Source organism: Symphalangus syndactylus, chromosome 7 (genome assembly GCF_028878055.3).
Source record: "Symphalangus syndactylus isolate Jambi chromosome 7, NHGRI_mSymSyn1-v2.1_pri, whole genome shotgun sequence".
NCBI classification, from domain to species: domain Eukaryota; kingdom Metazoa; phylum Chordata; class Mammalia; order Primates; family Hylobatidae; genus Symphalangus; species Symphalangus syndactylus.
In genome coordinates this window covers 12,659,901-12,676,944 of record NC_072429.2, presented here as the reverse complement: position 1 = coordinate 12,676,944, position 17,044 = coordinate 12,659,901, and the positions used below count along the sequence as shown (strand labels likewise).

At 44.9% G+C, this 17,044-nt stretch overlaps 1 protein-coding gene across 1 annotated transcript in view; it reads left to right on the top strand.

The window, feature by feature from the left end:
- The first annotated feature begins 1,581 nt into the window (after positions 1 to 1,581).
- Positions 1,582 to 17,044, top strand: part of NSG2 (neuronal vesicle trafficking associated 2) — a 62,879-nt gene continuing 47,416 nt past the window's right edge. Inside the window, exons 1-2 of the mRNA XM_055285212.2 lie at positions 1,582 to 1,752; positions 2,635 to 2,785. Of these exons, the coding sequence (XP_055141187.1) occupies positions 2,657 to 2,785 (129 nt within the window). The 5' untranslated portion in view covers positions 1,582 to 1,752; positions 2,635 to 2,656. The remainder of the gene's footprint in view (positions 1,753 to 2,634; positions 2,786 to 17,044) is intronic.

Genomic DNA, 17,044 nt, shown 5'->3' with positions numbered 1-17,044 from the left:
TTGTCTCTTTAGTCTGTTAATTATTTCCTTTGCTGTGCAGAAGCTTGGCTTGAAATTATTAAAAGTGTGATTTCTATGTGTGAATCAATCACAAGTCATGTCAAAGGGAATTTCTTTTTCCTCAGGAGGAAAAAGATTAAACGCGAGTGTTCACAATTGACTCCACGTGGTTATCCACATTATGTTGTCACAATGATTGCACCTGAAAACTCATCTAGGTCTTTGGAAAGAAGAGAGTGGAGGACTAACATTTACTGGGACACTCCCATATCATATATCTGCCTACTTCTATTAATATAGCCCTGTACAGCTCAGATGTGCTAGCCTTTGTTGTCTCAGAAAATCTCTCTCTCTCTGTCTCTCCACACACGCCCCCCCACACGTTTCATTACTGAACAATATATATAATACTTAAGTTTTCTCCTGACCTTTTAGCTAGTAGAGTGTATGCTCAGCACATGAGCACTAACTAGGGTGACCTAACAATTTATCACATAAACTAGAATACTTTTGAAAGCAAAAGGGGACCCTATTACAAATGACCAGACAGCTGGGCCTCATGAAGTGCATAATAAGCAGCACTGCAGCTGGGAATGAACAACCATCAGTGACTTGAACCACAGCTTAGTGAAAACAGTGGTAACAGCCTTGACCTCAGAGGATTTGAAGAGAATCTATGAGCAATCCCCAGGGATGAAATAATTCAGCCATTCAGAACCTTGTCCATAAGTAATAAGGGGTTTCCCTGAGCACAATCTCTTCTCATATTTACAATCACTCTGCAAGAGAGGTATTATTATTCTTACACCAGAGATAAGGAAATGGAGGTTTAAAGAATGAATGCAAAGTGTCCAAAATCCATACAGTCAGAATTTGGTAGAGCAGACACTAGGACTTTGCCCTCTGTGATTCCAGGCACCAACTTGGAAGCCATGTAATGTCCTGGGATGGATACAAATTTTGGTGGCCACCGATCAGGGTTCAAATTCCAGCTCTGGTTACCTTGGCTGACCTGTATGATCACAGTGCAATGTTGAGTGTAGTAGCTAATGTGAATACAGTGCTTGCCATAGTCCCTGCTCTGTACTACATACATTCCCTATGCTATCCCATTTCATGCTTCGTACTAACCCCATCATGTGTGTACTATTAGAAACCCCATTTTGCAAATGAGGGAGATAGTCTGAAAGAGGCTGGAAAAGTGCCCACTGCATGAAAGATACACAGTAAGTATATTTCCCTTCTGTCCTGACCACAGGGTCAGAGCACAGTAGAGGTCTTGAACCATTCTGTGTTTTATGATATTGTTCTGGAAGGTCTTAGGAGGCGATCCCTTCTCCTAATGAATGTGCCTGCTTTTCCAGTTTTTCCAAAGGCTCAAAGATTACTTGTTATATGGTGCATATTAATTTTTTTTTTGATGTGGCCAAAATCCCTCCCACTTTCTTGAAATCATTTTGTCCCATGCAGTGGTTGTGGCCATGCATAAGAAACAGCAGGTGGTGCCAGATGACAGATGGTGTGGGAGCGCGTTCCCCGGTAGGAGGGGGCGCGAGCGAGCAAGCAGGCAGGCAGCTGCCAGTAGCTCTTCCCTGCTCGCTCACGCCTGCTCTCAGAAGCTCCGATCCAGACACACGCGAGGCGCTGTCCTTTCAGCACCACAAGCTCGGGCTGAGGAGGGAGGACTCCTGGCCCTCCTCCTCCTCTTCAAATTGGCTTGAATCTGCTCTGACCCCCCACGAGTGCAGCACAGTAAGTAGGCATTTGTTTTTGCTATAACCACTCCCCAATATCTTCCAACCCCTTTCACCCCCACAACAACCCTGTTTTGTCTAAACGTTCCATCAGCAGGATTGAAAGAAGAAATTCAGTTGTGTTGAGCTTCTGGGGGTGGGAGGGGAGCACCATTTGACTTCTAAGGGATCTGGAGATGAATAAATGTGATTTGTTTATTTAGTTGGCAATCCTGCAATATGGGGGCTGCTAACTTTCCATGGAACCAAAAAAAAAAATGGCCCTTCGCTATTGAGGAAATGGAGGCATTCCATGGCTGAATAACAGGATCAGGTTCAAGCTAGCCTTTTTTTGTTTGTTTTTATTTTAGGAAATTGCACCTCATGTACAATCCACATATGATGTAACAGGGTACACATTGAGACACTGAATGTATTTATTGTGTTTTAGGGTATTGCTGACGGAAAACCAACATAATAGAATAGCAACCAGAGTGGTGTGGTGAAATTTATCATACTGCGGGCGGGGGGGTGGTATAATAGGACTTCATTTTGCACTAAGTATAATCTTTTTACTGGCATTGTGTGAGCACTTTAGCTCTAGGGTCTTGGGCATTTGTTTTACACTTATATTTTTTGTGTGTAGGTTTAGGATTTTCCTTGAATTCCTTAAATTTGAGTGCTGTTGAACCCCATGGGAAGGTGGCATATTTTGATGATTAAAGAAGTTTTGTCGTACAATGGGAATCATGTCAGGAAATCTAGTGGAAGATCAATGACTGATCACTAGATTGAAAGCCACTTGAGTGGAGCTGTTGAGGACAGTGCTATTTTCTCTGTCGTCAGCCCTCTCTTTCTGCCTCACCTCCTGCTGTAACCAGAATCCCACTGCTTGCCTTAGGTCTGGGAAGAAAGGCGTAAGGATGGTGAAGCTGAACAGTAACCCCAGCGAGAAGGGAACCAAGCCGCCTTCAGTTGAGGATGGCTTCCAGACCGTCCCTCTCATCACTCCTTTGGAGGTTAATCACTTACAGCTGCCTGCTCCAGAAAAGGTAAAGCAGGTCCTCTTGCTCTCATCAGCCCCCAGGCTCCCCCCATCTCAGGAAATAAAGCAGCAAAAAATTCCACCCCCAAATCCTTTCATTCCCTTATCTGCCAAATGTGCTCCCTTTCTTGTAAAATGTAGTTACTCCTTCCAGAGCCAAGACATCTCTAGTGTTATTTCAGATTTATGGTAAGTGTTTATTCATTTTTTGTTCATATCTGCATAAATGGGCAAGCAAATTGATCTTTCCTTGTTAAAGTTTTCTTACAGCTGGTGAATACTAATAAGCTTCTAGATGGTGACAGAAAATTCATCTTGATTATTTTGGGAAGGTCTTTCAAAAATTGACAGGTATAGATTTGAGGACAGAGGATTGGATTCACTCCAACAAGCATTCAGTTTGTACCTGCTAAGGCCCTGTCCCTATACTGGGAGTTGGTTATAAAAAGACAAAATTACAAAATCCTTTTCTAGTATGACAGATTAATCTAATTCATCCTGGTAAATGTTACACCTGAGCATTACAAAGATCGTGAGGGTGCACAGGTGGAAACAACTAAATTCTGTTGGGGTGGAGAGGGTTTGGGAATGGGACTGAGAGGACAGGTTAGGCAAACTGCAGAGGAGAGCATTTGAATTGGGCTTTTAAAGGTGAGTAAAAACCCTTCCTGGCAGACCATGGAGTGGGGAAGGGAAGGCATTTTTAAGGCAAAGGGCACACATATGCAAAGCATGGAGAGCTTTAGGGGAGCAGCATGACTGCAGGAGAGTGTCTTTTGGGGAGGCGTGGCTGGAAATGAGTGACTGGCTGATGGCACATCTCCTGACATGGGAGTAGTCCATGAAGAATGGAGGTGGGCATTCACACAAAGGTGGGGTGGGGGTTATGGACACAGAAAGGAGAAATAGTATCATTTCAGGTCCACCTGAGACAACCTGGGGTTTTATTATGTGAGCTTTTGTACACGGTAAGGGAGAGACTTGGAGGCCAATGATGGAGTTCCCTGGCTGAAGAGCGAACAATGGATCATTCCATCTATTTGATTTCCCATTGGCATCTGCAGGAGGGCATTGTGTGTCTTAACCAATTGGCTTCAACCAGCCAACAGAAGAGGAGCCAAAGCTAGATAAAGGGGCTGCTGATTGGCCAGGGGTTGAATCATTTGTTTTGAAAGTGCAGAGATTGTCAATAGGAGAACGTGCAGGGGTGGGGTGGCAGACAGAGAGAATTCTTAAGAGCCATCCTAAGGAACTGGTAAAGGCTTTAAAGATAAATTCTGAACAGGCAACTAACACTAAAGAGATGAGAAGGGGCAGTATTAATAGAGTATGTGCTACATGTATATCGGAGCTTCTTGGTTTTGAACTGCATATTAGAATCACCTGGGGAGATTTTGAAACTCCTGCTTTCTAGGCCATGACCCAGAACAATTGTATCAGAGTCTCTGAGAGTGAGACCCAGGTATTAATATGAATGAAATCTCCCAGGTGGCTCCTGCATGCAGCCAAGTTGAGGACCATTGTTTTAGGTGTGCATTAACCCTGGGAGTCAGGGATTACTCATTCATATTTATAGATGAAAATTTGGTGAGTTATCCAAGCTCACAGAAGAAGTAAGTAGAAATGTTGGAGCTTGAACCCAGATATAAGTAGAAGTTGGGTAGGAGAAGGGAGGGATATTCTCTTGGGGCTTTGTGAGGCCAACAGCTATAGCCTTGTAGATCTGTATGTCTTTAAGAGGTGTGAAAAGAAAAGGGATTGTGGTGAGGTCATCTCTCCCCTAGCCTTCTACATGCCTGCAGGTCATCTAGAGATTATCATGGTCTCTGTCTCCCCTTACTCTCCCACCCACCTCCTAGGGCTTTATTCTTTCCTTGAGAGAGGAGGCAGGTCTGATAACCAGAGTATCCAGTCCAGGTATACCAGAAGCTGTCCTAAAGCCTGAAGGATGATGCATTATCTCTCATAGTGGGCCTGCATGCGTGCAGCCTGAAGCCAATTATCCTGAAAGATCCAGGGGACCCAGTTTAACACTCTGATTGTCATCACACAGTCTTTCACCAGAGCAGCCTCAGTTTCCTGTTCTGTGATATGGGGAGGATCACACCTACCTCACAATGGTCAGAACAAAGTTAGATGTGGCATCATATGTAAAGTGCCTGGTAAAAAAAAAAAACTACAAGAGAATAGCATCACCATTTTTCAGGTGCTTCCTAAATTCTAAGCTATATGTGCGCATGCACGTGCACACACACACACACATACACACAATCACTCACACATGCATGCAATTTTCTTTCTTCTCAGGAGTTAATAGGCCCCAGTGAGGGAGTCACTACGTTGGTCTGAATTTTACAGAAGCTCAGACATAGAGTGGTAAAGTAGCTCCCCACAGCAAATAGCTGGGAAAGCATCCTGGATGTAAAGCCCAGGCAGTGCTGTTCCAGAACCTTCCACCTCAGCAGGAATGAAGAGTGAGCCAGCCTGGGAGTCCCCAGGTGTGGTCTGTGGCTTGAACTCAGCCACTGACCCACAGTGCACTCCATTCCCCTCTCTTAGGTCTGTCTTCTCTGAGTGGGGAATTGTATTATCAGTTTTCTGTGCTAATATTTAGATTTTAGAATCTTTACAAGAGTAATTACATTTTTTCCCCAACATGAGAACAGATGTGTTAAAAGTAAATTTTGCTCAAGAAGCCAAAGGTCCTCTAAATGCTTAGAATAGTGTCCAGATGACCAGCAAGGACTCTGAAGCCACCTCTTTAGGTGGGTTCAAATCCCACTCCAACTCTTACCAGCCTGCTTTGGCTAAGAACTTGGAGGATAGTTTCTTAAGTTGCCTCAGCATCAGTCTTCTAGTGTGTAGAATGGGGACGCTAATTTTGGGACTCACCTCACAGGACTTTTGTAGAGGAGGCAGAGTGAGCCCTGACACAGCTGTCAGCTGTCAGCCCTTTGGTTAGGCTCCAGTCAGATGGTGAGTATTTGAAGCTAAGATGGTTATCAGAAAGAAGGATATTTGACCCCAATGTCAGATCATGGCTTTTCTTTTTGAAAATGTAAAATAGGGAGTATGCTTGTAATACTGAAAATCAGTATTCTAAGTATCCTTTGTAGCATGAAATATGAATTTCAAGAGAACAGCTTCTGGAGGCTAGCTGGAGTCCTCCTGTGGAACGTGTCTGAAGACTTGTTCCAGGCTAGGGAGGGGACTATGCAGGGCATTCAGGTTATTTCAGTTAATCTTCCCAGCAGCCTTGTGAGGCGGATCTCAGTGCACCCATTTCACTGATGAGGAAACTGGGGCTCAGGACAATATAATGGCCCACCTAAACTTTACACATGAAGAGTGGAAGGGCTAGGGTTGGAACCTCAGTGTACTTGATGTTCCAACTTTTTTTTCTGCATTGCACTGCTTTCAGTAAGAAGTCTCTCATTCTGGGAGAGTGCTTCCTCAAACTCTGGGCTTCCTCATCTGTGGCTGCCCCTTAAGCCCTCCCCCTGGCAGGCTCCTGGACCTGGAAGGGACCTGGACTGGTCCCCCAGACAGAACACCAGAGGCCCTAGTGCTCTCTCCCTGCCTGGTGCTGGAGAGACTGGTGTCTGCCTCAGGGACGAGCACCAGGCTCCTGAGTTGCCTCCTGCCTCTTCTCTCTTTCATGCAACTCACTGTCCCCAAGCCTCCACACTGCCCCCAAGCCTCCCCAGGGCTGTGCCTTGGTCCTTCTCCCATGGAAACCTTCTGCATCTCCTCACCCCACAACATCCCATCCCTGAATCTTGACCTTGCCACTCCAGCTCTTTCACCATCTGGCCTGCTGGCCTCCCTTCCTTTCACTCCCACGTTGTGCCTCGAATATCAGCGTGCCAGACCTACCTGCAGCAGCGGTGCTCCACGGGGGCGGTTCTGTCTCCCTGGGGGGCAGTTAGCAATGTCTGGAGACATTTTTCATTGTCACAACTAGAGGGAGGATTCTACTGGCATTTTATGGGTGGAGGCCAGGAACGGTGCTAAATATCCAATGTACAGGACACCCAAGTCCCCCAGTCCTGCCCCTGGGAAGAATTTTCCTGCCCCAAATGTCAACAGCGCCAAGGTTGGGAAACCCTGCCCTAGAGTCTTGCACACTCCCCAGGATGTTCCATGCCTTCACCTCCATGAACATGCCATTCCTTCTGCCCAGAATGCCCTTCTGGCTCCTTTGCTTGTATGATGTCAGTATTAATCTTTCTAAACCCAGTTGAGACAGACCTCTCCTGAATGCCTTCCTCAACCACTGATACGTATAGCTGTAGTTGTACCTATTCATTCATTCATTGTCCATCTATCTATCCATCCACCAATCCATCCATCCATCTACCCATCCGTTCATCATCCACCCATCCATCCATCCAGCAAGTCTTGTAGGGTACCCTTTGTGAGCCAGGCACTGTGCTAGGCCATAGATACACAGCAATGAAAAGACAGCATTGGCCACTGCTTTCATGGAGCTTCCAGTCCGATGAGAAAGAGAGACTTCAAACAATCCATCATACACATAAAAGCATATAGATGCAAATTGTGAGAAGGGCTATTAAGGAAAGAACAAGGTGTTGTAATGTAAGGAGAGATAAGACATATAGGGGACCTAATTATAATGACAGGGTGGTCAGGCAGCAGGCCTAACTGAGCCCTGAGGAGGTTGGAGGAACGATCAGGGGGCCACATTGGCTGGTGATGTCAAATGGTGGGGAGAGACTTAAGAGATGAGGTGGGGTGGGCACCAGTTTATGTGGGTCCTGGTTTGTTTGTTTTTTTCGAAAGGTATTTAAAGCAGGATAGTCACAGGATCAGAGTTTGATTTTGGAAGATTGCCCTCGTTGCTGTGAGCCACCCTAGGGACAAGGGACAGGCTCAGTCTCATGCCTGGTCTTCTGACCTCCTCTACTTCTTTCTGTCCAATCAGTCCTCCATGCAGCACCAGATTAGTGTCCCCCAAAACAGGGGTGACTGGGTTGCCTGAAGCACCCCCAATATGGGAGTAGAAGAAAGGAATGGGAGGTCTGACACCAGTTAGAAGGCCACTGCTACATTCAGGGAAGAGAGGGTAGTGGGGCAGTGGGGTGGGGAGGCTAGTGGTATTTAGATGTGGTACCAGGTTGATTGGGAGGAGAATTTGCTTTCTCTGCTCCATTGCCCACTAGACCTGCGGCCCCAGCTAGACCTGAGGCTGTGTCATCTCAGTAGCCTTAGGCCTGGCATGCAGTGGGCAGTGGAAATTACTGGCTGATCCCCTCTCTTGCCTAGCTTAAAACTGGACTCAATTTCTCTGCTTGGTAGCTGAGGAAATAGACTCAAATCTAGGTGGCTTTCTCCAGGCCATGGGAGCAAGCTCCTGAGAAGCTGGAACATTAGTTTGCAGACATCAAATTTCAGGACATGCCTTTGGTGCTTTGCTGCCTTTGGTTCATCTAAGTAGCCACAATAACCCAGGTGTCCCCACAACCCCTGTGACGTTGCTACCATGATACCCATTGTACAGGTGCAGAAACAGGCTCAGACAGGTGGAAGGCTGTCCTAGGGTGCACCAAAGGAAAACAATGCAGCCAAGATCTGCATGCAGGTGTGCTGGGAAGGGTGGCAGGTCTGCAGAAAGCAAACCATAGACAGGCACAACCCACCTTGGCAGAGCCACAGGGGAACCGTAATTGGCAAGTCTGATGCTGCGCTCTGGGCAAATGCTTCTTTTCTTTCTATTGATTATTAAGTCTTTATGCATCTTGGAGGAGGTCACTTACCTGCTTGCAGGAGGAGAGGAACACAGATATTTAGAAACTAATGACTAATGTATGGCATGCTTTAAATTTTGCACAGTAAGCCACATGCACTTCATAGTCCTAGAGACCTGGGTTCAAATCGCAGCTAAGCTATTTACTTACTGTGTAGCTTTAGGCACATTGCTTAGCATCTCTGGGCTTTGAGTTTGTTCAGCCCTAAAACAGGCAATAATATCTACCTCAGAGGGTGTCGGTGAGGGAAACAGTGTGACAGTTGTCTAATGGGCCCAGCTTAGTGCAAGGCATACTGAGGGAGAGCACAGATAGAGTTTCCTTTCTTTCACTGGACATCCAGAATATGTCTCTTGAAGATGATAGGTTTAGAAGAAGACTGCAGAATTGGAGCATGCTGAGAAGGATGGGGTTTCACAGGTGGGTGTGGGATGGTGTGGGGCCTGATGATGCTCTGCAGGGGAGGCCTGAAAGGGGACCTATGGCTGTCACTGAGGCCTGTGTGCCTTCTGGGCCTCTCCCTGGGCTTTCCGCGGGGTTTCTTTTTCTCTCCAAGACACAAGATATGAGAAATGTAGGCTTTCCCCAGGGAACAACAGAAATGCACATCCCTGCAGGCTCCAGGCCCTAGAGCCCCCTGGTTCTTCAGAGAATCTCAAGAGATGAATTATAAATCATCTCAAATTGGGACAACATCTCTGACTAGGCAGATCCAGCAAATAGGTAATGATCAATAAACATAAAAAAATGCCGTATAATTTAAAAACACAATTTTAAACCAAATATACTTTTTTACCTACCAAATTGGCACACACAAAAAAAGGATATTTCCTCATGTTGACAACACTGGGGCAAACTTGTCCTCAGTTCGCTCTTGTTGGTTATGTAATGTGATGCAGTGTTTTTCAGAGGGCATTTTGACATTGTCTGTACAATGTAAACTGTGGATAGCATTTGACTGGTATGCTTTTCACTGGTAGGAAGTTACCCTATGGGTATATATTTCAAGTATGCAAAGGCCACTATATATTGGAAAGAACTGGGAACAACGTGGACTGTTCCCTGAGAAGGGCCTGGTTAACTGAGCTCTGGCGCATGCATGCGGAATCCTAAGCAGAGGTTTTGAGAATGAGGCTGATCTGCATGCGCCAGCGTGGAAAGATATAACAGACACGCTGCTTCGTCCAAGCAGCTTTAAAGAGAATGGTGTGGAGTGATCCCATGTGGGGAAACACATACAGTGTGAGCATGTTTTATTCTTGTAATTCATAAGATAGTTTTGGAAGGACACACAGAGAACTGTTAAATGTTTGGGAAATGGGAATTGGGGTAGGTGTGTTCCATTTGAAGAATTTTATTCTATACTTTTCATCTTTTTTTGTTTTTGCCATAAGAATGCATCACATTTTATTCATCTGTTTTTAGAGACAGGGTCTCTCTCTGTCGTCCTGAAGCTGGAGTGTAGTGGTGTGATTGTACATAGCTCCCCGCAGTCGCAAACTCCTGGGCTCAAGCAATCCTCCTGCCTCAGTCCCCTAAGTAGCTGGGACTACAGGCACATGCTACCACACCCAGGCTGATTTTTAAAGACATTTAATAGACGGGGCCTTGTTGCCCAGGCTAGTCTCAAACTTCTGGCCTCAACTGATCCTCCTGCCTTGGCCTCCCAAAGTGCTGGGATTACAGATGTGAGCCACTACACCTGGCCTCAGATTTTCTATTAAAAAAAAATCACCCCCATTTCACAGATGGTGAATGGTCTCAGGGAATGGATGTAACTTGTTCACTTTGACACACAGGGAGATCACTGTGAAGCCAGTGTCTTTGTCTGTACAGGTAGGTGTCAGAGTAGCACAGTTTAAATTCAAATCCTAACTCCACCTACTTGCACTGTGACCCTGAGCAAGTTTATTAACCACTCTGACCCTCTGTTTCCTCATGACACTAGTATCTTTCTCTAAGGATTGTTGTAAAGATAAAATGAGGAAAATACATAGCAAATGTTTATCATAGTGCCTAGTACATAGTAGATGCTTCATGCAACAGTGTAATTATTATTGTTGTTGTTCTTAACATTCTCTATTTAGTCCCAGAATCAGGTTCCCTGTTTCTGGAGGTCACAGGGCTACCCCAGGCAGCAAGGAGAAGTGAACAGTGACATGGCCTGGGCCTCTGGACTGTGGAAGACCCAGGTGGCAGAGCTATGGGCTCCACTGTAATGATTCCAGCCTAGGCAGCTTGCTTCTGTTCAGAGCAGGAGCTGGAAGTCCCCCGTAGAGGATCCCGTGGAGAGTACCTCATCTTGCCCCGTGCTATGCATTGCCATAGAAGTGGGGAGTTGGCTGGGCATGGTGGCTCATGCCTGTAATCCCAGCACTTTGGGAGGCTGAGGTGGGTGGATCACAAGGTTGGGGGATCGAGACCATCCTGGCTAACACAGTGAAACCCCATCTCTACTAAAAAAAATACAAAAAATTAGCCGGGCGTGGTGGCAGGTGCCTATAGTCCCAGCTACTCGGGAGGCTGAGGCAGGAGAATGGTGTGAACCTGGGAGGTGGAGCTTGCAGGCTTGCAGTGAGCGGAGATATTGGGCCACTGCACTCCAGCCTGGGCAGCAGAGTGAGACTCTGTCTCAAAAAAAAAAAAAAAAAAAAAAAGAAGTGGGGAGTTATAGACTTATTGAGGCAGATAGTTCATTTGAGACCAACTTTTATACTGCCTCTGAGAAAGCAAAGCAAGGCCCAGCAAGAAAAACAAAGTTTATTCCATGGAAAGAGCTCCGGACTGAGAGTTGGCATTCATACTAGAGACCTGCTTCCAACTCAGTCTTACTATGTGACCTGTGGCAAATCCCTTTCCCGCTCTGTGCCTCAGTCTCCCTATTTGTGAATTGATGAGGTTGGACAACACTGCCACTAAAGTCTTTTGAGCACTGACATTTTACCCTGTGTTCAGGGCCCAATACCAACCTTCAAGGGCCCAGGAAAAAACTCGAATCCAAAGAGGGAGTGTGGAGTGAGGAGCGAGAGGTGCAAATGGGGGAAGTTCCCAACTAAGGATGCGGGCCCCATCTGGGCAACTTCACCCTCTCTCTTTAGAAATGGGATTTATTTGTTCACTGATTCATTCCACAGTTTTTATGGCCTCCCTATTATGTCTTGGTTCCCCAGGATCAGAGTTCAAGTGTTCGGTGGCACTTGGAACTGAGCTTAGGTTCAAGTCTGGGCTCTGCCTCCTAGTGGCCATGTGAAGTTATGAAGTCATTTCTGCTCTCTGGGACTCAGGGTCCTTATCTGTAAAATGGGAATAATTACCTTTACCTCATAGAATGATTGAGAAGATTTGCTGAAATATAGGATGTAGTTTGGCACACTGCCAGGCATGTAGTGGGTACGTTTACAAAAAACCCAAAACCATGATCAATAGGAAAGACTATGATATTCTTGAGTTTGAATCTAACTCAACCCGAGGCCAGTCATTTGATCACAGGCAAGCGACTGAACTCTCAGAGGCCAAATTTCCTCATCTGAAAAATGGGAATAATAATAATGATTTTGAAGGAGAGAACTGAGGCTTGGAGAGAATGCTGTCAGGAGAATTACGAGAATTGAAAGAGTCCACATCAGCAGGGCACCCGGCACTGTGCCTGGCTCACAGTGGGGACCCAGTGCCAGCCGTTCATTGTCCTGGCTCTGAACCTGTCTCTTTGCTCCAGGGATGATGGGTATAGCTTAGATCTATTTTTGGACTATGCAAGTCCAGCTCATAAAAATACAATCTTGCTCCTTGTCAGCACTTCTGCACTTTTATTTATTGTTCCTGCCAATCCTGGGACCTCTCCATGTGGGAACCTCTTCATTATTGATAATCCTGGGAAGTAGTATTTTAAATTTTTATGATCTGTACTTTGCACCGTCTGAACCACCATGTATTATCTGGCCTTGCCAGTGAAATGGGAATTATATCCAGACAAGGGGTCCTTTAGGGATGAATAATTTATCCCGTTTTCACAATGCCAATTATATTAAATTATGTTCTTCATATTAGCAGCTGACAGGACAATGGGGATCCAATGTGTAAATATGGAAAGAAAACAAAGTTATTGCTTTGCCCAAATCCACAATCGTATTTGAAAACCTAGAGTTTCATTTTTCCAAATATCTATAAAACCCCACTTTTAAGAATAAAAAGAGTAGGAGGAATTTTGCCCCTCCCCTCTCTACTTGTCTTCTCTCGTTTCTGCTGATAGACAAGGCGCTCAGGGCTCTGTTTTGCTCCATTTTCTTTTAACTGAGGGAAAAAGAAGAATGTCTAGAAGAGAGGCTTTCTTTGCAAATTTATTTTTCTCCTCTCTTGCTCTTTGCCTATGCAAGCTGATTCCTCCAGGGTACAATTAATAACGATTGGCTAACATTTCTTATTGCTTTCCCTTTCAGAGTACTAAAAAAAAAAGAACTGTGACTTTATCGTTTATGGAAGGGAAATGTTTCTGGCTCTACTCCACAGGAACAAAACACGAAGCTTTATGAAAGGCCTCTAGCTGGCTGGTTGTAGTGACTTTGTAGGGTTGTATTTTCCCTGCTCTCTGCCGGTCCCCATGCAGTGTACCTTCACTGTGGCCAGAGGCCTCTCTTGTGCCTGAAATGCATATCTGCAAGGCTATTTTCTCATTTATAATCATTCCTTAGCTCTTCACTGCCCTCACATTAATCTTCAAGGTGCCTAGCCTGGCATTCAGAGCCTGTGTGTGCCTCTCTAGCTTCCTCCCTGTCACCTACTCACCTCACCCATCCTGTTCCCTGGCCACTTAAAACTGCTTCTCTGTAGTTGCCTCAGGTGCTGGCCTCCCAGATGTCTTCTGAAGGTTTACTGGTATTGTCTCTCCCTTGATCTAGAGGGATCTTTCCCCTGGGTTTGGAAACAAGGAAGCTGGCCAGGGCAAAGGTCCAAAGAGAGATGACCATGTCCTGTAGTGGGGTAGAGGCCGTGCAACTGGATGAGTGGGTTGATTTAAGGGAAATTTTTGAGGAAGCTGGAGCTGGAATGGGTGGAATAATGGAAGGAATTTTGAGACTAAAGGGAAGGGAGGAATCATGAGAGATTCTGTGTTTGATTTGACATAAAGTGTTTTGGACAATGCTGCTGTTGTCTTCTAAGTTGGGGATTACATGGCATGAAGATGTTGAGAGTGAGGTGGCTGGGGCAGGACGGTCAAGGGCGAATGTCCAGTGGGGTCATCTGAGTGTTGAGTGATATCTGAGTGGAAGTACGTATTTGGGAGTCATGAGGATAAACAATGAACTTGATTAGCCAGGTGTGGTGGCACATGCCTGTAGTCCAAGCTACTCAGGAGGCTGAGACAGGAGAATTTCTTGAACCCAAAAGGTAGAGGTTGCAGTGAGCTGAGATCATGCCACTGTACTCCAGCCTGGGCAGCAGAGCAAGACTCTGTAAAAAACAAACAAACAAACAAACAAACAAACAAAAAACAATGAACTTGGAAGTGATGGGAGTGAGAACATGCAGAGGGGGCTGGTAGTGGAAAGAAGGGTGGTCATGAGCTGACTTTGAGAAATCCCAACACTGAGAGATCAGCAGAAAGAGGAGGAGCCTGGAGTGGAGACTGAGGAGGGCCACTGGGTGAGCCAGCAACAGAACCAAGAGAGAGGCTGCCATGGGCCCAAGGGCGGAGAACCTTTCAAGGAGGAGAGAGAGAACAAGCTTGTCAAAAATGACTGAGAGGTCAAAGAAGATGAAGGCAGAGCACTGTCCATTTGTTCCAGGCAAACAAGCCAAGACCTTTTGAAATGGAGATGGAGTTCCAAAGAGCTAACACTTCCTCGGGTAAAGACAAAATATTGTGTAGCAGCCTGAGTTGCTTTTGGAGAAAATGTGGCTTAGCTAAAGAAAAGAGCAGATGACTGAGGACTCACATGGTGTCAGGTACCCGCCTGTCTCTTGGCCTGTATTTGAACTTTGTGGTTTGAGGAGTGAGGACCTGAAGCTAAAGGGACTGTTTTCATTAGAAAGTCACTCAGAGCCTAAGTAGCATTTCATAAGGGTTCAGAGCAAAGCAGGACATGGATTTGAAGAGAGGGTTATGGCCCCAACTCTGCCTTACTTCACTACCCTCTAACCCCATGACTGCAAATGGTGAGTGGTATATTTTTATGTAAATATATTATACATATAAATTATTATATGTATACCTGAAGTTGATGTAAATGACATCACGCAGTATATAAAAACCTCTTGGTGTCTAATTTCTTTTGTTCACTGTAATGTCTATGAAATTCATCAGTGTATATGTAGTATAGCGGTGAGGCATTCCATTTTCTGAGTAAACCACAATTTATCCATTCTCCTATTAGTGTACATTTGAGATGTTCCCAGTTTGGGGCTATCAGGAAAAAAGCTGCTATGAATGTATCTTTTGGTGGACCCATTATGTTTTTGAGCTGACTTTTTGCTTACACCTAAGAAATCTATTGATTTTGGTTTACTTATTTAGTATTTGGCTACCTTACTAAATCCTAATTACTTTTCAGTTCATTTTCTTGGGTTTTCTTGGAAGATGTGTATCAGATAGAAAGCTTTTAGTTTCAAGTAACAGAAAACCCAGCCAAAATTGGATTAAGGCTGAAAGAGTAGGTATTTGCTCCTATAACTGTGGATCCCAGAGTAGGTCTAACTTCAGGCAAGGTGCAATCCCAGGGTAGGATGTCATCTGGACCCAGCTCCATTTCTCTGGGTTCCTCTTGGCTGTGCCCTTCTTTGTGTGCTGGCTTTGTTCTTCTCCTGATTCCCATAAGGTGGCAACAATTCCAGGACTAAAGTCTTCACCATACCATCCGGAGGAAGAATCACTCATGAAGACCTATAAGGCTTCTTTCATCAAGACACTAGTCAATACTACCTCATAGCTCATTGGTCCAAATTGGGTAACATGCCCATGTCCGAGTCAATCAAATTGTGTGATCAATAGGATGGTATGCCCTGATTGGCTCGACTTCACTAGGGACCATCACTGTCACTAAGGAAGTGGTCAATCCCACTGAACCACATGGCTGCCACACAGTGAGGCAGGGGTGGGTTCCCAAAAGGAATATCATAGAGCTTTTGGTTGAAGAAGGAGATGGATGCTAGAGAAGCAACCTCAAAATATTTATTATTATGAGAATAAAAATGATATTGCCTGTAATGATTATTCATGGTCTTGTTCTGACAGTAATATTTTTCATTTCTGTCTCCTGCCTCAACATGTTGGTTAGAATATGGGGTCTTTCAAGTTTACACAGAATGGAAATGGTTTTCAGCTTTTTCAAAAGCTCTGGGAAGGATGTTTATAGAGAGGGAGTGAGAAAGACTAAGAAGCAAGTACTTCTTGATATTTTTTTAAAAAAATTTACTAGTCTCTGAGTTTGCATCCAACATTTGATGTGAAGATTCTCAAGACCAGTCGGAGGACTGTGGATCTAGAAAGGGAGGGATTAAGCCAAGAGATGATTGAAATAGACTTGGCAATGTGGGAAGGTGGACTAGTTTTCAATTGCTGTGTGACAAATTACCAAAAATTAAGTGGCTTAAAACCCACAAACTTATTATTTCACAGTTTTCGTAGGTCAGAAGTCCAGCCATAGGCTAGCTGGCTTCTCTGCACAGGGTCTCATGAGCCTGAAATCAAGGTGTTGGCCAGGCTGCATTCCCACTGACACTTGGGATCTTCTTTCAAGCTCATTGAGGCTGTCGACAGCTTTCAGTTCCTTGTGGTTGGAGGACTGAGGTCCTGGTTTTCTTGTTGGCTCTTGGTTGAGGGTTGCCCTCAGGTACTAGCTGCATGGCTGTCTTTCAGCATGTCAGTTTAATTCTTCAAAGTCAGTGGAGAATCTCTTTCCAGTCTGTTACCCTGGAGTTTTACATAGCACAATGTAATTATGGGAGGGGCTAGCCCATCATAACCACAGGTCCAGCCCACATTCTAAAGGGAGGAAATTATACAGCACATGAACACCATGGGGCAGGAATCTTTGGAGCCAAATTAGAATGCTGCCTACTACAAAAAGCAATTATTACCCCAAGACTTGTGGCTCATGCTGACCAATAAATACGTGTATTATATATATTAATAGATATGTTATATGTATATATTACACACACAAACACACATATATATACACACACATGCATGGGGAGATAAAATTAAAATTGTAAATCCAAGTTTGTGAATATTTCTATAGTCGTGGATTAAGAGAAATAATCAGACATCTAAATTTTCTGTACCACTTCATAATCTGACAGTTGATCTAGTGATGTCTAAAATATTTCTAATAACTGGAATTTGTAGAATATCCTTTCAGTTCACAAAGCACCTGCATGTATGTTCTTTCATTTGGTCCATCCCAGAATGCTGTGAACTAGCCTAGGAGCTTTACCATTTGCTCTTTTGTTTACATTGGCTTCCGACTCTCGCATTCGCATTGCAGTTCACATGCCAGCAA